The sequence below is a fragment of the Rana temporaria genome, chromosome 1 (genome assembly GCF_905171775.1).
Source record: "Rana temporaria chromosome 1, aRanTem1.1, whole genome shotgun sequence".
NCBI classification, from domain to species: Eukaryota; Metazoa; Chordata; class Amphibia; order Anura; family Ranidae; genus Rana; species Rana temporaria.
This window is the reverse complement of record NC_053489.1, coordinates 87,592,249-87,615,255: the sequence shown is the minus strand read 5'-3', so window position 1 is coordinate 87,615,255 and position 23,007 is coordinate 87,592,249. Positions and strand designations below refer to the sequence as shown.

General features: G+C 41.5%; 1 protein-coding gene across 6 annotated transcripts in view; it reads left to right on the top strand.

Moving 5' to 3' along the window:
• MAST4 (microtubule associated serine/threonine kinase family member 4) overlaps positions 1–23,007 on the top strand; it is a 742,993-nt gene that overhangs the window by 667,353 nt on the left and 52,633 nt on the right. For all 6 annotated transcript variants that reach the window (XM_040339988.1, XM_040339978.1, XM_040339995.1 and 3 more), the window contains 3 exons: positions 3,753–3,885; positions 9,736–9,901; positions 22,695–22,796. In XM_040339988.1, the coding sequence (XP_040195922.1) occupies positions 3,753–3,885; positions 9,736–9,901; positions 22,695–22,796 (401 nt within the window). The remainder of the gene's footprint in view (positions 1–3,752; positions 3,886–9,735; positions 9,902–22,694; positions 22,797–23,007) is intronic.

Genomic DNA, 23,007 nt, shown 5'->3' with positions numbered 1-23,007 from the left:
CAGCATGAGTAATGTATAACCCATTATACAGAAGTGCAGCAATTTGGAGTACATAGTATATGGTAAAGCTTTGAGATTGTAGTGGTCTCAGTTATGTGATATACAGCACAGAATATGTAATGTAAAGCACAATTTACTGAGCACACTTGACTACTGCATGTAACCTAAAAAATTGTGTACAGAGCATACATGAGTGCAGTAGTCCAGACCATGTAACAAACACACAGTATACAGAATATGGTGTATGTCATGTACAGCATAGCAATTTCCCTTTTATGAAGCTTGTGGGTCGCTGTAGACCTCTTTTTTGTTTTAGGGAAGAACAGTTGCTTTGCCAAGGGTTCAATTCATTGACATTTCATTTTTACATTATCATCTATACATTTATACTATTCTTCCTCATCACGTCCAAGCATGTCCTCTGTCCACGGACTTGTGTTTCTCTTAGGCTGGTTTAAAACTTGTTGGCAGACCCCAAACCTATGTTAAGCTGGCTCACAAAGTAAGGCCGCATCATCATTATTTGATGTAATATTTTATTAATTGCCTGTGTGTGGGACCTGCAGTTAGGAAATAAACCCGAAGTGCACTGCTATTGAAGATATTCACAAAGGAGAACAATTGCCTGCTTTTCACATTTGCATAGTGCACAGAACTTTATCTGCATGCAAAGCGTGTACGTTGGATGGGTTCTATGATGATGTCAGTATGGATTAACTGCTGCTTTGTGAGTGGGGAGCTTAGTGAGATGGAATTACAGAACAAGTGACAGACAGGCATGGATTGCCCAATTACAAAAGAGAATAAGGAAACCGAATCGGTGGCAGTGTACTTGGCTAATAGTGTGTAAAACAAAAATTAGCTTTCCTGAGTGATGAACACTTGTTTGGAATTAGACCTAAATATTACTTTTCATAGTTTTCTGGAGAAACTTATAGGTTTCACATACAACATTCATCTTAATAATTATATGAGTAATGTCTGGTTTGTTAATTAGAAGGTGGTCAGTGATCCACTATCAGACGGCATGCAATTGGTGAAGGAGATAACCCAAGCAACCACATCTCTAAAAAATGTAAAATTCTACATAGTTTTCTTAGCACATTACATTTGGGACTTATTCAGTGGCATAATTTTTGTCTAATTACAGCAATTCTATACTCAAATGCTGGGTTACAGATCTGTTGCTGGGTAATGCAGTATAAATAATGAGTAATACAGTAGATGGAACAGAGTCCAGATTGGATAATTCTCCACTTCAGATATCACGTTAACATTTGAGCGCAGGCTCTTTAAAGCAGAACTATACTGCATCTGAGCACCACAAACCAAAAACACTGTTTAATTATTATTTTTAATTTGTAAAACAAACTCTCCCCACCATAGGCGTGCGCAGGGGGTGTGCCAGGTGTCTGGTGCCTGGGCACACCCTAATCCTGAGGTTGGCAAACCGTCAATTATGATCTACCTGCCGAGTGTGGGCAGGTGACAGGTAAATTGCGATCCTTCTTTGCCGAGCCTCAGAATCTGGATAGAACGTTCAGCGTGGGCTGGGATAAAGTGGAACCGATCTGTATTGTCTTCCTGCAGCAGCTGAAAGTAGGCTTCTCCTTCTCTCCCCAACATTCAGCTGCTGCAGGAGCAAAATACAGGGGATCAGTATCAATATATGCCACTGCAGCCACCCCTTCTGTCCCTGTTCGTCTCCTTATCCATCCCTTGCTCCCTCCCAGCATGGATAGTGGGGAAGAGGCCAGTAAATATGTCACACATGCATATGTGTTGGAGCTTTGAGGTGCACACCCTAATGCAATAGGCTGTGCACGCCTATGCTCCCCATCCATCCATGTCTCTCTACTTTCTTGGCTGAGAAATCACTTTGAAAAAACACCCCCTAGCATTTCTGGCCAAATCCAATGAATCCAATGATTCATGTAGCATTTACTTCCTGGAATCTACCAGTAAGTAGCTCAGGCAGGAGGGTGTGCTTAGCTGAGCAAGTCCCTCCTTCCCTCTTGAAGGCTCCCGAGATGTATGACATAATTTTTCTAGGCATGGAAACCAGAAAGTAACTGAAGAAATTAAAAAAAAAGTTTAAAACAAGCATTCAAGCAAATAGAAAGATATATTATATCTAATTACTAATGCTAGCAGTGTAAGGATTAAAAATAGTCCATGTTGATTCAGAGAGTGAAGTTCTGCTTTAAAAACTTTGGCTGTGATACGTCTTGTTCGGTCCTCACATATAATGTAAGTAAAAGAGACACTCTAATTCAGCTGGGGAGAACCCAGTGTTTTGTGTGCACAGGCCCACAATTTTATAATTTTACAGGAGCTAAGGTTATGTGTTGAGAATTAAATTAATATCTAGTTTACTGTAGCATGCCAACTAGTGGTAAATGTACTGTAGGAAAGGGTGGGGACACCTTTCTACTTGTGTAAATTCACACAACCACTTGAAAGTGTTTACAAAATGTAACCTATAACCCTAATTTGAGTAAATATTAAAGTGGTTGTAAAGCCTAAACATTTTTACCCTAATGTATTCCTTGCATTAAGGTAAAAAGTGTTTACGTGTCATCATTCCCCCTCACCCCCCTTTTACTTACCTGAGCCCTCATTCCATCCATTGCTTTGCTAGTCTGCAGCTGTTCTCTCCCCTTACTCCCCGGTCTCGCTGCCTTTTCTGGGGCACTGGGAGCCATTGGTTCCCAGTGATGTCAATCAAAGCCAGTAACGAGGGAGCGGGGCCGCGTCCTCCTGTTTGTGTCAATGGACCTGGCAGCGGGGCCTGAGTGCAAGCACGCATGAGTTCTCCCATGGGGGCGCTGGATAGAGGGGAGGGGCCAGGCGCGTCGGCGATGGACCCAAAAAGAGGAAGTCTGCGGCTGCTCTGCACAGAGCAGGTAAGTATAAAGATATTTGTTTTATAAAAAAATAAATAAAATACTTTTATATAATCACTTTAAAGCGGGTCCCGCGAAAAAAAATAATAAAAACCAGCAGCTACAAATACTGCAGTTGCTGACTTTTAATAAATGGACACTTACCTGTCCTAAAGTCCAGCGATGTCGGCAGCCGAAGCCGAGCAGTCGCTCGTCTCCCGGCTGCCCCCACCGCCATCCTCTGTGAGGGAATCGGGAAGTGAAGCGCGGCGGCTTCACTGCCCAATTCCCTACTGCGCATGCGCGAGCAGCGCGTCACGCACTCACTGGTCCCCGCTATCTCCTGGGAGCAGTGTCTTTCCCAGAAGACAGCGGCGGGGGCGGGGTGGTTTGGGGCGAAGGGGCATGACTTCCAAGGGAGTCAATACCCGGAGTTGGTGCAAATACCTATTTTAAACAGGTATCTGCACCCCCTCCCCCCTGAAAGGTGCCAAATGTGACACTGATGGGGGGGGGGTTGGCGATGAAAAGCGGAAGTTCAATTTTTGGGTGGAACTCCGCTTTAAGTAAATCTAAGCTATTCAAAAGAGAATAGATAGTTAAAAAAAAAAAACATTTAGAGTGTGCATACATAAATGTACACATGGCAATGGCTACTTGAGACTAGAAGACCAAACAAAGAGTTTAGTCTGAATGAGAAAGGACATTTGAAAGCACAGAGCTATACAAGATGTAGAAACTATATTTTTTCTTTGGGGTAAATGTTTTCATAGAGTGTTTTATGGAGCTTGGTATAAAGAATACATTTCTTGGAGAGAATGTAAGTTTAAATTGCATAAATTGTTAAACCACGTTTTTTGTTTACAGCTTATTGGTAACTTCCATGGGACACATCAAGCTAACCGATTTTGGTCTGTCAAAAGTGGGCCTCATGAGTATGACCACCAACCTGTATGAGGGCCATATTGAGAAGGATGCCCGAGAGTTTCTGGACAAACAGGTTGGACATGTGCTGTGTTTTCTTATTTTGCCTTTTTGTTTTAAAGATTAGAGTTTTTGTAAGATTTTTTTTTTTTCCTTCTCCCCTCAATTAATTTCTACATAAAAATAGAAGAGCAAAATTATGTTAGGGCTGAGCATGGTAATCATAGCAACCAGTCAGATTGCAACAGTGTTTATATTTCCTTACACTACATTTTTTCAAGTATGCATTAAATTTTGTTTTAAAAATATCATATTAATAAGGACTTTGCAAGTTTTATAATCATTGAAGTAAGCTTAGTATTCAGTAACATAGCTAATGTGAATCTAAATAAAGTTGATTTTTTATTTTTCTGTTAATTCAGACACCTGGACTTTTCCCAGAAGGCTTCGGTTTAGTCCTCTGCTGCAATTTTCCAGTCTGCCCATCCTTAGAGTAATTAAAGTGGACTTTCAGTAATTTTTTTTCAACTTTCCATCTATTAAATCTTCTGCTCTTGTTGTTTTAACTTTGAATATTAAATTAAATATGCAAAGTGGTTAGAGGGAAGCTTCAGAATGGCAAAAGTGTTTTTTTTTTAATTTTTTTACAATTTTTTTGAGCAGACTGCAGTTCCAGTTTTCACTTGTCCCGATGCTGGTGAAATCTGGTATGGCAGCTCACCAAGTAAAATATGTCATCCTTGGGGTTGGGAGTTGATGCCATACATGAAGAGTCATGAGCAGTAGTTAATTTAACAACAACAAAAAAAGGTTCATTTTAAAGCACGTTTGTCTTGTAGTAAATTGGTTCATCTTAAACATAAGTGCTCCATCGTTATAGGTACAAATTTTCTATGGTCCTTTATTATCCACTTAACCCCCGGACCATATTGCTGCCCAAAGACCAGAGCACTTTTTGCGATTCGGGACTGCGTCGCTTTAACTGACAATTGCACGGTCGTGCGACGTGGCTCCCAAACAAAATTGGTGTCCTTTTTTTACCCACAAATAGAGCTTTCTTTTGGTGGTATTTGATCACCTCTGCGGTTTTTATTTTTTGCGCTATAAACAAAAATAGAATGACAATTTTGAAAAAATTTAATATTTTTTACTATTTGCTATAATAAATATCCCTCAAAAATATCTAAAAAAAAAAAAAAAAAAAATCCTCAGTTTAGGACGATATGTATTCTTCTACATATTTTTCGTAAAAAAAAATCCCAATAAGCGTTTATTGATTGGTTTGCGCAAAAGTTATAGCGTTTACAAAATAGGGGGTATTTTTATGGCATTTTTATTAATATATTTTTTTTACTAGTAATGGCGGCGATCAGCGATTTTTTTTCGGTACTGCGACATTATGGCGGACACTTTTGACACATTTTTGGGACCATTGGCATTTTTATAGCGATCAGTGCTATAAAAATGCATTGGATTACTATAAAAATGCCACTGGCAGTGAAGGGGTTAACACTAGGGGGCGGGGAAGGGGTTAAGTATGTCCCTGGGTGTGTTCTTACTGTGGGGGGGGTGGCCTCACTAGGGGAAACCACTGATCTTCTGTTCATACATTGTATGAACAGAGGATCAGAATTTCCCCCCCTGACAGCTCCCGGTCCCCGCTCTGTAACGAGCAATCGCGGGTGCCCGCCGGGCACCCGCACGGGAGTCACGTACGAGCGGGGGCGCGCACGCGCCCCTAGTGGCCGCAAAGAGAGCCGACGTAGTATGACGGGCTCTCGCCCAGGAGAGCAGACCTGCCGCCGTAGAATGACGGCGGCTGGTCGGCAAGTAGTTATTATTATATGGAAGGCAGGGATATTTTTAGATTTCTCCTAATAAACACCTTTCCTTACCTAGGTTTAACATGAAGGATATGATTGTAGCTGACTGATGTTTTTAGACAGCAGAATAAAGATCTAGATTAGACTGCTATTCTCTGTAGACTAAAATTGGCGCTTATGATGCATTGTACAATTAAGGGTGCTAAAATCTTAGCCATGGTCCATTTGCTTTCTTCATGGCTCATTACTGTTTGTCCACAATCTGTGTATTCTAAAATGACTTGGAAAAATCCATCTGAACAATGGCCCTACGGAATTATTATATCTTCTGCTTCACTTTTCCTCCATTGTAATGATACATTTATAAACAGTTCACCATTTACTACTTGTAACTGAAAAAAAAACACTTTTTTTTTTAGGATTATAAACAGCTAATATATTTGAAATCAAGAGCCCACAGGCATTACTCTATCTCACTTTAAGCCATCATAATATTCAAAGACTCAGTATTTTTTTGTTTTGTTATCTTGTTAAATTTCCTAAATGGAATTGAATGTTTATTTGTTTTAACCTGCTTGGTTGGTGTAAAAGCTGATATTGGCAGGTTGTGTACTTGCTGTAATTAAGCATTCGTTTCTCATTCATCACTTGTCAGGGAACGCTAGGACCATGCTTCATGTTTATATATGCTGAGCGCGCAGGGATGAGGCACGAGGAATGTTTCTCAAACAGAAAGCTGAAATAGATCGCATTATTTTCCACTTGACCAATATTCTCCCTGCTGATAGAAATAATTTAAAAACATAGATCAATAAAAAAGATAAAAAACATTGAGGAAGACAAAAACGAAAAAAATGATATATTCCAGGGTAAATGTTTTAAAACAAAACAAAACAACAAAAACCATCTGTCTTAATTCAGTATAATCAAACCTAATTTCCTGTTGTGCTTTATTAGCAAATTAGACACCTGCAAAAAAAATATCTTGTGGTTCATAAATAAAATTGATAATTAAAGTGTAAAGTCAAAAGGAATAGTCAGCGCTACGAAAAAAGAGAATATTTACACAGCTAGCAAGTAAGGTGGTCTCCCATACAAGTACTGACCAGGCCCAACCCCATTTTGCTTCTTAAGGTTAGTGCTTTCGAGAACAAAGGGTTTGATCTGGTAGTCTCTGTATAACCTTATACTAAGAAAAATAAAACATTAACATTTTTCTGAATTTATGAGTTAGCCATGTCCACTTTAGAAATGGTCATAAAACAGGTGTCTGCATCATGGGCTTTAAATTGTGGACCTGTTTTCTTTTTGGCACTCATGACCATAAAAAAAACTGTACTGAGGAAGCATTGGGACGCTTATGCAGACAACCTTTTCTGGAAATACTAGTTCCCTACTTAGCATGCTGATTTTCCAGTTCCAGTAATTTTAGGCCTTGCTTACAGGGGTTTCAGATTGTATACAGGAAGGTTTTACAAGGTATTTTCAAAGCTTTCCCCACGCTCAGAGCAGCCTTCATCTCTAGTTGAGATGTTAAACACAGATCTTAATGGGAACACAGACTGGCACTTTGAACAAGCGGTCAGCTGGCTTCAGCACTGTTTGAAACATGATTACAGCTTGCCAGCACCTGGCTAACCAGCACTCCCATTTAGAGCTTTGTTTAACATCCTCAAACCAGAGCTGAAGGTTGCTTTGCTGCCCAAAACTTGCTGAATGCTTTGAAATGCTTTATAAGCTTAGAACTACAGTGACAATTACATTTGGGCTACTTTTGAGGTTTAAGTGCTCATCAGCAGTCACTTAATGTGCAGCGCCCTGAAATTAATGTGCTGCTAATTAGGCGAGTGCCAACAGTTACATTTCACAAATGTATCTCTAGCCTAAAAGTTTGTGGTGCTCATTGCCCTTTACAAGCTAAAATCCATGTGAACAACACCTTGAATTGGCCAAACACCAGTAAAACAATAGAATTTTGTTCCAAATTTTTTGTTTTAAAAACATTGTGTTAAATGTTTTGATTATTAGTGGGGTCAATTTGAAGTTCCTTTCCACCACAGTGACAAGAAAATTAAAAGGAACAAAATAGTTTCTAATGCCGCGTACACACGATCGAACATTCCGACAAGAAAACCGTGTATTTTTTTCCTATGGATGTTGGCTCAAACTTGTCTTGCATACACACGGTCACAAAAATGTCGGAAATTCCGAACGTCAAGAACGCAGTGACGTACAACACTACGACGAGCCGAGAAAAATTAAGTTCAATGATTCCGAGCATGTGTTGAATTTTTGTGCGTTTAATTGTGTACACACAGTCAGATTTTCTGACAACAACTTTTGTTGTGGGAAAATTTGAGAACCAGCTCTCAAATTTTTGTTGTCAGAAATTCCGACAGCAAATGTCCGATGGAGCATACACGCGGTAGGATTTTCCGACAACAAGCTCACATAGAACATTTGTTGTCGCATTTGTTGTCGGAAATTCCGACCTTGAGTACGTGGCATAAAAGTGTGTGTTTAGTTTGTGAAAATCTGTTCACTTCAAAATCTAATGTTAAAGTGGGGGTGAGCTCCCATGCATAATGTTGTACCTTATAGGTAATGCTTCCCTTTAGGTACTGTAAATATCTCCTAAATGTGCACCGTTTAGGAAATATTTACTGTATATACTACCGGATAACACACCGGCACATGTGCTCTGAAGGAACAGCTACCCGGGCCATTCCTTCAGACTCCTGTGCCATAAACAGCGGGATTAACGTCATTGCGGCTCCGGCCAATCACACAGCCCACAAACCCAGAAGGAAGATGGGGGGAAAATGGAACCCTTGTCAGTTGGGACAGCTCACCGCTGGAAGGGCTTTGTTCTAAGGCAGGGGTGTCCAAACACTTTTTAAAGAGGGCCAGATTTGATTAAGTGAAGATGCGTGAGGGCCGACTATTTTGCCTGACATTCTTTGAACCATTAAAATTCTGCCTAAGTGTGTTCGTCTGAGCACTAATACACGGCCCAACAAGAATTCTCTTGCCTTTGTGGCTGTGTGTGTTGAAGAGATGAGCTTGGGCGTGTTATTTGGATATACTGTATATATTTTATTTGTGGCCCCAACGAATCCCAAAGCGCTGCTTAGGACTAAGGATGAGCTTGGGCATGTTATTTGGATATACCGTATTTATCGGCGTATAACACTCACAGGCTTACCATTGCCATGAATGCAGCCTCACCATTGCCATGAATGCAGCCTTACAATTGCCATGAATGCAGCCTTACCATTGCAACCAATGCAGCCTCACATGTGCCATAAATGCAGCCTCACATGTGCCATAAATGCAGCATTATCCATTGCCATCAGTGCAGCCTGAACGATGCCCATCTGCAGCCTGGGAGGGCAGAGGGAGGGGGCGGGACGAGTGCCAACAGATTACAAAAAGGAGAATGCCTTGTTTATCCTGTGGCCTCTTTAATAGACAAAACAGTCGTCCAATGGCATCCCAGCAGACGCTGCTGAGTAAACAGGAGATTTGCTTCATGTAATCTGACGGCGCTCGTCCTGCCCCCTCCCTGTCCCCTCCAAGGCAGCGCCAATAAATACAGTATATATCCTTTGTGGCCCTGGGGGGGCACAAACAATATATACATCCAAATCCCCAGGGGGCCAGATTAAATCAACAGGGGGCCGCATTTGGCCCCCAGGCCTGACTTTGGACATGCCTGTTCTAAGGTAAGTTTCACATAATGTGCTAGTATGCAAGCACATTATAGCTTTATCTTGTAGATTCCAAAAAAATCAAAAAAGCGGTTTACTACCGCCATAAAAGCTAATAAAAATGTTAAGTACTTTCGAACAACATTCTTTTAGTTGTGGAATGTATTGAGAATGTTCGTACAAACATTTGTCTAGAAATCTATTTGTGCATGGTCAGTTTCAGACTTGCTGACCCAGAACACATATGCAGGTTTGCTAATTCAATGCATTTCTATTTAAAAATAGTACTTTTCGGTGTATATAGTCTATAACATTACAGTTCCCCTTTTAGGTGAGCATTGAGGCCTGTGCTGTTTGGATGATAATTTCTTTTTTTAATTCTTTGCCTTTCAGGTCTGTGGCACCCCAGAATATATTGCTCCAGAGGTGATTTTGAGGCAAGGCTATGGGAAGCCAGTTGACTGGTGGGCAATGGGAATTATCCTGTTTGAATTTCTGGTGGGTTGTGTCCCGTTCTTTGGAGATACCCCAGAAGACTTGTTTGGACAGGTTATCAGTGGTATGTAGAAGAATAATTTAGATATTATAAACATTTGTTGTACTTGCATAGGCTTTGTATTTACCATTGCTGTAGCACTTCTTTTGAGTTATCCAGTAGTTAAAAGTGTGTTTGTTTAAAACAACTCAATTTTTTTTAAAATATAACTAGGCAAATCATGCATGTTTGCAAGTATAACCCTTCATCATTTTACCTTCCATGCTCTCTCTGTTGAGAACTGTATTGTTATCATTCATCCTATCTGTGGTTAAAAAATGAATTTGCAGATGCACAGCTCCTTGCATACAGATTTAGCTCAAAGAAAATATAACCAGCACCCTTGTAGACGTACAAGCTCCATAGGCTAGTTTACATTGGTTAATACTCACAATGCTCAAATGGGCTTATTTTACATAACACCAGACTGGAGATTCACCTGTACCTCTACCAATGTTTCTTTCTGTACATAATTCCATGACAATTGATGGCATGAACTGTGCAGGAATTCTGATATAAAGGCTGATGGCACTGGATCAATTGGGTATCAGAGACATCATTACAGTTATTTTTCAAAGCTACTGTATGACCACTGCCACCATCGGTTGTCAGAATACCAACAAACAGCTGCTGCACCTGATTGTATGCAGCCCACTATTTTCTGCTCGGCTCCTTTGATTTTCCAGTTGAAGATAGTCTATAGGGAGGCTGACAGGCAGTAAAATGTGCATAGTTTATGGCTAGCTTTACTATTACAGTGCACATATTCTTTAAGTTGCTGGGTTTACAGTCCTCCCCCTTATTTATTTTTTTAATTATATGTGATAGGTTATACCTTACCTCAAATCTATGACTCTCTCTACCTTTCAAGTGCAGATGCCTGATCCTTTGTCTATAAACCACTCACAATTCAGTTTTATGAAGCATTGAGACTGTCTAAATAAATAAATGTACTGAAATAATGTAAGATTATGCAAATACCTGATAATTCCACTGTGGCTCTAAATCAATATACAATACAGGCTTATTTTAAAAAGATGTATATTTTACAAATTGGTTAACTGCACATATTTTTGTCTGAGGCTGATTCTTCAGCTTGAGAGTAGCTTCAGAGATCATGTGAAATCTGTCATTTTCTGCCTTGTAAACTGCATGATATCATACTTCATTTCCCAATTACTGACAGTTGGTACAGATCCTCGGAGACATTGTCTAAGGCTGGGAAGGTGACATAAAAACAGGGGTCATACCTCTAGGAACACCCCTAATTGTTGAGCTGAAGTCAGATAACGTATGTAATTTAAGATACGCGGACAAATACTTTTTTTTTGTTTTTATTTTCCTAAGTGGTTAGAGTATAAGTATGAGTATTTCCTTTCTTGTATAAGCCTAGTCCTGAATTCAATTCTTCCTTTCGAATCCAAAATAATTTGGACATTAGGCTATAATTTCCATCTGGCAAGCAATTTCCCCTCCTCGATAGTCAAATGTGCATGCCCTTGTTCTGTGATTGTGCGTTTGTGTAAAGTATAGACATCTCTGGTGCTGCCATAATACTATTAAAAAAAAATCATCTCTACACCTTCAACTCATCAGAGGCTGTTGAAATCAATCAGAGATATATTCAGTAGTATAAGATGTGCAATAAACATAAGCTTCACACACATTTCAGTCACATATATGAGATCACTGAGAGATGTTTGGTTGCATCTTGCTGAAAGTTGTATAGAATAAGCCAGTAGAAGCTTAACTCGTAAAATTTAAAGTGGAAGTAAACTGCAGGTGGTAATGACAATGTCATAAGGTCCTATGCGTTGCATACCAACACATTGAGATACTTACCTTAGAAGCCCTCAAGCACCGCAATGTCATTGCTGAGAGGGCTGAAATCTTTCAATTTATTTTCTCTTTCCTCCTCCTAGGCGCTAGGCATCCAGTAGAATCAGCTGATGGGTCTCGTGACCCACTTCTTGATCGGCTTGGAGGAAGATTAGTGTGAGAATGGCAATTGTGACACGACTGGGTGAGCTCGGGGCGCAGGGCTCTGCGCCCACCCTTTTTTTTAAGCTTATTTTAGCCTCTGGCTCTAATCACGTGCTTAAAAAAAAAAAACATTGGAATCCATGGTCCAACGCCCTGTATGTAGATTAGGGGGGCGGAAACAGATGGAGGGGCGGCACCCACATGGCTTTTAATCCATGGGCCGCCACTACATCACATCTTATTGAATAAGCTTGAAAATGTGCCTGTAGGTTTGTGGTGTTTTAATATGTTGGGATGAATGGCTTCACATACAATAATTATTTTGTGTTCTGAGAAAATTTCTCTATTTTCCTCTGTGAGTTATGGCCGTTTAGCTCCTAGTATTACATCTTCACAGTGTGATATAAAATAATTTAGTTCCTCATTGTGGATAATTCTGTAATTAAGTGTGTTGTCTGAGATTACAATTAGGACTGTGGCTAACACAAGCAGTTCATTATGTGTAAATGGTATAACAGAGCCAGAGCCGCTTATCTGGGATGTATATTCTCTTGGCTCACCACTGGATTACAAGCACTTGGGTACTGTTTGCTGCAAATAAAACAAATAGTCAAATAAACCCTAATGTGACGAACTGGGGCTCTCATAGTAAATAATGCAAAGCAGAAAGCAAACAAAGGGAAATCACAGATTGTTAATGAGTTCACTGAGGGTTATTACAAGGTAATGTTATTTATATAACAGCTGTTCTTCTTTCATTTAAAATTCAATAACCTTTCCGGTGTGAACCTGCAGGCTGACCCCAAGTACCATTACGCAGCTTGTGGCAAAACTAAATGATAATTAAGCAAAATCCCTTATTTCCCTACCTGCTGTTTCCACAAATTTCCCCAATGCATTACCAGGCTAGGGTTGTGCCAGCATGTCTATGATCATAATAGCATTTATTTAGCATAATAAACTGCATGGCGCTTGTGCGCCACATTGCAAAATGCCTAAAAACTAGGCAGAATAATATATATTTTTCATACAATCCATAATTGTTCATTTGAGTGGCAATATTATTATTTTTTCCCCCCAAAAATGTGTAACTTAAAATTTTAGTGTATATATTGATTTTTGTTTAATACTTAATTTTCCCCGGAATAATTTTGTAACGTCTTTAAAATATGTAGGAAAAAATACATATTAAATGTGATATTAGTGATATTAGAAGATTCATTTTGTTGTATCTTCATGTATGTTAATAGAAGTCTGAACATACTAATGTTTTTATCATGTGGCTCTTAATGTGTCATAGCCCACTGTACTGTATGCCCCCCACTCTTCCCCATCCTTGTTATTCCTTAGAGCACAATTTAACTTAAGGGCTATAATAAAACATTAGGAATAAGCCCACATTGCCTTTAACACATACCATATTGAGACATAAAATAAACAAAGCAATTACGAAAAACGCTACAGTATGTATATTTTTTCTTTTTGTTAAGGTTTACCAGTAATGGAGGTTATGCCAGAAAGTAAGACCTTACACTAAATTGTAAGAGGTTATTATTTATACAGTATATACTATATTTCCATTCAAGGAGACTTGATCACATACAGCGGGGATCGAAAGTTTGGGCACCCCAGGTAAAAATTTGTATTAATGTGCATAACGAAGCCAAGGAAAGATGGAAGAATCTCCAAAAGGCATCAAATTACAGATTAGACATTCTTATAATATATCAAAAAAGTTAGATTTTATATCCATCATTTACACTTTCAAAATTACAAAAAACAAAAAAATGGCGTCTGCAAAAGTTTGGCCACCCTGCAGAATTTATTGCATGCACTGCCCCCTTTGCAAAGCTGAGACCTGCCAGTGTCATGGATTGTTCTCAATCATCGTCTGGGAAGACCAGGTGATGTCAATCTCAAAGGTTTTAAATGCCCAGATTCATCTGACCTTGGCCCAACAATCGGCACCATGGGTTCTTCTAAGGAGTTGTCTAGAAAACTGAAACTAAAAATAGTTGACGCTCACAAAGCTGGAGAAGGCTATAAGAAGATAGCAAAGCGTTTTCAGATGTCAATATCCTCTGTTCGGAATGTAATTAAGAAATGGCAGTCATCGGGAACAGTGGAAATTAAAGCAAGATCTGGAAGACCAAGAAAAATATCAGACAGAACAGCTCGCAGGATTGTGAGAAAAGCAATTCAAAACCCACGTTTGACTGCACGATCCCTCTAGAAAGATCTGGCAGACACTGGAGTTGTGGTACACTATTCCACTATAAAGAGATACTTGTACAAATATGGTCTTCATGGAAGAGTCATCAGAAGAAAACCTCTTCTACGTCCTCACCACAAAAATCAGCGTTTGAACTTTGCAAATGAACATATAGACAAGCCTGATGCATTTTGGAAACAAGTTCTGTGGACCGATGAGGTTAAAATAGAACTTTTTGGCCGGAATGAGCAAAGGTACGTTTTGGAGAAGAAAGGGCACAGAATTTAATGAAAAGAACGTCTGTCCTACTGTTAAGCATGGGGGTGGATCAATCATGCTTTGGGGTTGTATTGCAGCCAGTGGCACAGGGAACATTTCACAAGTAGAAGGAAAAATGGATTCAATAACATTTCAGCAAATTTTGGATGGTAACTTGATGCCATCTGTGAAAAAGCTGAAGTTAAAGAGAGGATGGCTTCTACAAATGGATAATGATCCTAAACACACCTCAAAATCCATGGGGGATTACATCAAGAAGCGTAAACTGAAGGTTTTGCCATGGCCTTCACAATCTCCTGACCTCAACATAATTGAAAATCTATGGATAGACCTTAAAAGAGCAGTGCGTGACAGACAGCCCAGAAATCTCAAAGAACTGGGAGGCCCCGTACACACGGCCGAGGAACTTGACGTGCCAAACACATCGAGTTCCTCGGCCAGTTCAGCCCTGAAGCCGCCGAGGAGCTCGGCGGGCCGAGAGCTCCCATAGAACAACGAGGAAATAGAGAACATGTTCTCTATTTCCTCGACGAGTTCCTCGGAGGCTCCATCGGGCCGAAAGTGTACAGACGACAGAGTTTCTCGGCAGAATCAGGCTCTGACCGAGTTTCTCGCCGAATTCTGCCGAGAAACTCTGTCGTGTGTACGAGGCCGAAGACTTTTGTAAGGAAGAATGGGCAAAGATACCTCAAACAAGAATTGAAAGACTCTTGGCTGGCTACAAAAAGCGTTTACAAGCTGTGATACTTGCCAAAGGGGGCAGTACAAGATATTAACTCTGCAGGGTGCCCAAACTTCTGCAGACGCCATTTTTTTGTTTTCTGTAATTTTGAAAGTGTAAATGATGGAAATAAAATCTAACTTTTTTTTAAATATTATGAGAATGTCTAATCTGTAATTTGATGCCTTTTGGAGATTTTTCAATCTTTCCTTGGCTTCGTTATGCACATTAATACAAATTTTTACCTGGGGTGCCCAAACTTTCGATCCCCACTGTACATGACCTTGTTAGACAATCCATTCTAAAATCATGGGCATTCTTAATCTCCTGAGAAGGCCATACACAAGATTTTGGAGTGTTTTGGAATTTGTGCATGTTCAGCCAAAACAAACATGTGTGAGGTTAGACACTGATGTTGGACAAGAAGACCTGGCTTGCAGTCTGGGTTCTAATTAATGCCAAATTCCTCCCCACCAAACGTGTTAAACATTATCTATATGATCTGGCATTGTGCACAGTCATGCTGGAGAAAAGAACCTTCTCCAGACTGATGCCACAAGGTTGGAAGTACTCAGTTTTCTAAAAATGTCTCTGTATTTGCTGTATTCACTCATTCTGCATTCACAGTAATCATCACTGAAAACACCTGACCTGGAGGTGTTTTCCCCCATACTTTTGGGCATAGAATTAAGTGTGAAGGTCAGGTGTCCAAAAACTTGGCTGTATCTGTATGTAAAACTAAAATTGCTGCTTCATAAATATCTAATTAGATAATTGCAGATTCATAGTTTTACAATGTACTTCAGCAAATGTAAACAATATGCTTAATATTCGGTACAAGGCCAAGTTCTTGTATCCTAACTGTTTTTCCATAAAACCTAGCTTGGAAATTGGGAGCGTTACTCCTGCACAATATAACTTGTTTTTGAATAACTGTAATTTTACTTATTTTAAATTATTGTCATATTTGGGAGGTTTTTATTCAGGATTTCATTACAGTCTAGTCTAAGGGTCTTCAAACTGTGGCCCTTTTAATTGCTTTTTATGCAGCCGTTGGGGCACTATTCCTTCCACTGGCACTCGAGAGGGGGGAACCAGTTCTTCAACTGACATCAGATATGGGGCACTGTTCCTCCGACACCAGTGTTGTAATTTTTTATACTCCCAAGGCATTGTTTACTCCCACTGATGCCAGAGTAGTTTCTAATCGATCTGGCCACAGCCCCCCTAATATTTCAAGAGCAGTAAACTGGTAAAATGTTTGGAGACCTCTGATCTAGTCTATTCAAATCTCCCAAACTCTGATTTCTAGCCAAGCTTTGAGAAATATGAATTTATATGGTAACTCTTGAAATGTCTCTCCACCAATATTTTTTATGTGGCCTAAGACCAGTTCAGTGCTCAGCTATGTCCATCTCTTTTGGAATGCTTTATTTAGTACATCCCAGATCCTCAAGTTCTCGAGCTTCGTAATACAACATAACCCCAAGGTATCAAAAAAGGTTTTTGAAAGATATTGTGCAACAATTCCATTGTTGGGTAGAGTAATCTTACAGTTACATTTATGCTACAGTGTTCAGTATGGGAAGCGAATCGTAATATCCAAGTGCCTTTGTTTAGATGTCACCATTACCATATTAAGCAAGGGTGGATATAAGCCAGCCCTACTGAAAACATCCCAGATAATTATTTTTTAGATCTTCCACTTTACCAACTGAATCCACCTGTACCCATGCAGAAGGAAGTGTATGGAGCATATATAGTGACACTGCTTGGTTGTAGCTCAGACTTATTCACAAATTCTACATCTTTTCAAAGATGTAGAGTGTCATGCTCGCCCCCTCCCTTGTAATACAGGAGAGTCAGGACGCCCACTAACACACAGCTCTTTTCTCTATCTGCAATGTAGAGTGTCCTGACTCTCTCCTGTAGTCCAAGGGAGGGGGCGAGCACGACACTCCACACCAGGGAGAAAGCCTCACATTACTGTGTGAGTTACAGACAGAAGAACAGGAAGTGAGGATTTCTCAGAAGAAATAAGGGCATTTAAAAGCAAAATCGAAGGATGAGGTAAGTGAAGGAGGACTGCACTAAGGTAAAGGAAGCTATTTAGGGAAAACAAAAAATTCCTTTACAACCCCTTTAAGTTACACATTGACTTTAGTCACATAAAATCACTTCAGTGTTTCATTGCTGGACTACTGTCTTGCTGTGAGTTCATATGGAATTGCACAATATTTGTTTTAAATATAGCAAGGAACGGGTTTCAACATTAATGCATACCTACACATAAGGAAAATATGTATGTACACACATGTATGTTTATATTGTGATGTAGGCTACTTTGTGTTTTTTCTTGTGCATACATATTTGCATAGTAGTCCTTGCAATATAGCAGAACCAACACACAGATGATATGTGGTTACTGAAGTTATACTTTGAGGCGATAACAGCTTGGGGAATCAACCTGTTTTAATTAAGGCAAGCGGCAAAGCACTGTCCTGGCTTGAAATGCCTTACAGCAGAAATGCATATTCATATCGCATGCTGTAAATCCAATTTAACCTCGTTTAGATATGTCAGCCAAGTTGGCTTAGACAGTGTTTAGTTCTTTTGCCCTTTTCAAACTGTGGCCCACCCTGCTCCCCTATGGCACAATTATGTAAATTGGCCTGTGCAATATAGGTAATTTTAAAGATTTAGCAATTTTTTTCAGCCTCCATCACATTTTATGACCGTTCAAACAAATATACATTTCTACAGTTAAACGGCAGAAATCCATATTCCCCTAAAAGCTTTCTCATGATAAATATAAACCTAGTATAATTAGCATGGATAGGGGGGGGTTTGTTGATACATTTTACAGTGGTGGTTGGGCAATAAACATTGTTACCAGTGCAGCTATGATGGTCTCCATTGAGGGAGCCGAAATGTTGTTTTAACATGGCATAGTGAAATATTAACTTTTAGTTTATGGGCATGAACTCTTTCATTAGTCTTTCAAAATGTAAATGGTTGCAAAGCTGAGTAAAGGAAAACTGGCTAGGTTTTCTTTTAGCAACCAATACAAGTTTTCTTCAGTCTTCACATCTGCAACTTGACTTCAATTGGTAATGTTTCTTTCCGAAACATATATTATTATTATTATTATACAGGATTTATATAACGCTGACCGTTTATGCAGAGCTTAACAACATAAGGGCAGTTAGTACAATTACAATACAATTTAAAAGAGAAGTATGGGTTTGGGTTTTTTTCTTCCATCATACTTGCCTAGGTGGATGCTGCATCTGTCCCCTGGTGCCTCTGCACTGAGAACAGAGCGAATTGAACAACTCCCCGAGCAGAGAGCTGTTGACTGTCAATCAGCAGCTCTACGCTCTGCTCCTCCTCGCTCACTGGAGCACTAAGCTGTGGAGGGGTGGGGAGCAGCTGTCTCAAGCTCTGAGCAGCTCTCTGAGAGGCTGAGACAGGTGTCAGTCCAAGCACCTGGCAGATACAGACTTCCATTGTCAGGATTACACGGTGCCTGGACTGATTTCTGTGACATCAGCAGAGAGTGGACTTCAGCCCACTCTCTGCTTAAAATGGGTCACTGGAGTGCAAAACGAACTGCACTCCTGTCCAGGGCCGATCCACCCTATAGGCTCACTATGCAAGCTGCTTAGGGCCCCGCAAAGCTGCTGAGGGCCCCTCAAATTATTAGAGGCCCCGCCTGGTGAGAAGTCATTTTTGGCCCCTCACCCCGCTTCTCAACTTGCTGACTGCATGGGAGAAGATGTAACAAGTCAGTACCCCCTCGCTTCTCACTTTAATGTGACATGTCATTTTGCTTAGGGCCCCAGGGAGGTCAGGATCGGCACTGCTCCTGTGACCCATAGGAGAAGCCCAGCCAAACGAACTTTGGCTGGACTTCTCCTTTAAAACAGTAGGAATCTGAGAGCCCTGCTCGTTAGAGCTTACAATTGGAGTTGAGCGGACACCTGGATGTTTGGGTTCGGACTCAAACCCGAACTTTAAAAAAAAAAGGTCTGGTGTGGATTTTAAGGGGAACTCCACCCCAAAATTTTTTTTTAAATGGCGTGGACTTCCCCCTAAAATCCACACCAGACCCCTTATCCGAGCACGTTGACCTGGCCGGCCACAGAAAAGAGGGGGGGACAGAGTGCAGCTCCCCCTCTCCTGAACCGCACCAGGCCACATGCCCTCAACATTGGGAGGGTGCACCCCAAAGCACCTTGTCCCCATGTTGATGGGGACAAGGGTCTCATCCCCACAACCCTTGCATGGTGGTTGTGGGGGTATGCGGGCATGGGGCTTATAAGAATCTGGAAGACCCCTTTAACAAAGGGGACCCCCAGATCCTGCCCCCCCTGTGTGAAATGGTAATGGGTACACTGTACCCCTACCATTTCACGAAGGAAGTGTAAATAGTAGTTTTCAGGAAAAAAAACACACACCGTAGAACACATTACTTTATTAATTAAACCAAATAAAAATCCAGCGGTGAAAAAAGACGATCGATGCTGTTTCCTGCTCCAACGTTGTGTCTATCCAGCGCCGGGTGATGTGTCCAGCACCGGGTGATGTGTCCAGCGACGGGTGATGTCTCCAGCGATTGGTCCAGCGATGAGAGCATTCATCCATTCAGAGCACAGCTCAGCGAATGACGCACCGATGCTTTGACGTTTCTTTTATAGGGGAGGCGGGACACGTGACCCCGTGCCCCTCTGACGCACACTCTGCTACGTCACTGGGACAGCCCTTGCGTCAGAGCGGGACGGGGTCACGTGACGCGTGGCCTGCCTCCCCTATAAAAGAAACGTCAAAGCATCGGCGCGTCATTCGCTGAGCTGTGCTCTGAATGGATGGATGTTCTCATCGCTAGACCAATCGCTGGACACATCACCCGCCGCTGGATAGACACAACGTTGGAGCAGGAAACGGCATCGATCGTCTTTTTTCACCGCTGGATTTTTATTTGGTTTAATTAATAAAGTAATTTGTTCTACGGTGTGTGTGTGTTTTTTTCTGAAAACTACTATTTACACTTCCTTCGTGAAATGGTAGGGGTACAGTGTACCCCATTACCATTTCGCACAGGGGGGGCAGGATCTGGGGGTCCCCTTTGTTAAAGGGGTCTTCCAGATTCTGATAAGCCCCCTGCCCGCATACCCCCACAACCACCGAGCAAGGGTTGTGGGGATGAGACCCTTGTCCCCATCAACATGGGGACAAGGTGCTTTGGTGGGCACCCCAAAGCACCCTCCCAATGTTGAGGGCATGTGGCCTGGTGCGGTTCAGGAGAGGGGGGGGCGCACTCTGTCCCCCCCTCTTTTCTGCAGCCAGCCAGGTCAACGTGCTCGGATAAGGGGTCTGGTTATGGATATTTAGGGGGAACTCCACGCTATTTTTTTTTAAATTGACGGCGGGGTTCCCCTTAATATCCATACCAGACCTAAAGGGTCTGGTTATTGAATTTGGGGGGACCTCCACGCATTTTTTTTCCCGAACTCCGAACCCGGACCCAAACTTTCAGCAATTATTCGGGTCCGGGTTCGGGAAAAAACCCAAAGTCCGTACCGAACCCAAACTTTACAGTTCGGGTTCGCTCAACTCTACTTACAATCTAAGAAGGAGGGGTCTAGAGATACAAAAAGTAATAATTGTGGGGGATGGGCTGATGGAGAAAATTAATGTGCAGTTGTTAAATGAAGGCTGGATAGACTAAAGAGATCATTTTTCAGGGATCCTGTGAAAGTGGACAGAGTAGAAGATAGCCGGACAGATTGAGGTAGAGAGTGCCAGAGCATGGGAGAGACTCTGGAGAAGTCCTGGAGGTGAGCATGGGATGAGGTGACAAGGGAGCACCAAAGTCTGTGGTGTGTGAACAAACTCCAAAAACTCCACCCGGTGCAAAAAAAAGTGCACACCAAAAAGTGACCCCCAAAAAGGGGTGTACATATGGTCCTCTAAAATCGAAGGACCTTGCCCTGACCCCAGGGGCATTGGACTCCAGACGGGAACTGGGGTACTTTTACATGGTCTATCTGACTGCAACCAGACAGACCCCGTTCTTGGGGGGGGTCTGCCGAAAACGGACCACCACCAAGTACTAGGTGGGGCTCCCCTGAAGGGAGACCCCTTGAGAGAGAGTTAACTAAGCCAGAAAGCCAAATCCACCCCCTCCCAAGACTTTCAGGGCAGGCCCGAGGACCTACAACCTACCCATCAAACGTGAAACAGTGGACAGACCCAACAACTGAAAAAAAAAACAACATAAAGTGACCACACAGGACAAACATAAAAGTAGGGAAAGGTGAGAAAGTGCATATGGTGCCATGTGCATGGCTGACTTTGAGGCCAGGAGTAAAAAATTCCTCTGGTCCTGACCAAAAGGCCCGGCCAAAGAGGCAGGTGTGAAAAAAGTGCGTGTGTGTGGTGCAGTGGCCAAGGTGCCAGCAAAAACTCAGTGTCCCTGTCGCAGTGAGTAATTACGGCACCTCTGGACTGCCACTCCAGAGGAAAATACACCACAGGCTTTCTTCAACCCCGGCCCACAGCCAGACCAGTGCAGCCCCATCCTCACCAGGAAGGCATAGAGAGCCCCAGGACTAAAAGGCTCTACCATCTCTCCCATCATTCCCACCTAATTACATTCGAGAAGTACTAACCGCCCCCCCCCCCCCGGACAGAAAAGGGGGGTCGGTGCTCTTTTCCAAAAAACTGACAGGACAGGAACCACACCAAATCTAGGCCAGAAGGTCAGGGATCCGGCACTTTGCCCAGACCCAGTGCCTCTCTATCCCCATCAGGAGGTAACCCTTCAGGCTTTCTCTTAAGGAGACCAATTAATAGCCCTCAGTTCATCGAGCAGTCCGTTTTCGGCTCTTCCTGATACTAACTGTCCAGGTTACCATTACACCAACTGGATTTGCATAGCCACCGCCACCCCTAACCTACCGCCATAGATCAGGGAAAGTAGCATAGCGCCACCACTTGGTAACTGATGAGAACAGATACTACACTTGGGAGGAATGAAGAGAATGGTTTGGTTGGTATTTTGAGACTAGGTCAGTGATGTAGTGATGGCTGGAGATGTTGTGGATGGCTTTGTACGTTATTGTTTGTATCTTGAATTGAATTTGTTGGGTGAGCAGAAGACAGTGGAGGGATTGGCAGGGTGTGGTGGTAAATATATGATACATTTGAATGTGAAATATACAAAATGCATTCTACTGATGCCATTTAGTACTTTGTAAAAATGGGTTTGATTTTGCAGTACTGCTGGTTTCCAAGGATCCCAAATGCAAATAAACACTTGTATATGGTTATAGTTTTTTAAAAGAAAACTTGTCTTGATGGAGATGAGCTGCTAATGCTGGGCTCTCCTTTCTTAGATGCTAGTAGTTTTGCCATCATGAGGATTTTCTGGCTTTTCCACTTTGAGACACTGACCCAGAATAAGTATGCATATTTTTATTTAAAAATGTCGAACAAACCCATCTTAAGTCAGAATTCCTTTCTAACTAGAAACCACTGAAATCCCATGTGAGGTCACCAGCAGATTAAAGTCCTGTTTTAGCTTTGTGTTCTCTAACTTTTTTTTTTTCCTGTGACAGATGAAATAAATTGGCCTGAAAAGGATGAAGCTCCACCCTCTGATTCTCAGGACCTCATTACATTACTACTCAGGCAAAATCCTCTGGAAAGATTGGGGACAGGTAACCCGCATTGCTCTTATATTATTCATGCTTTGTAGCGTTTGTCTTTAAATTTGGCCCTTGGCACATTTCAACAATCAGAAGAAAAAAATGTGCTTTAACACATTTGTATAACCTTTCATTTACCTGCTCTAAAGCATATTTCCACTTTTATGGTCAAATTTGAGAGAACCCCACTATTTGTTATGCCATTCGCACAGTATGCCCAAAA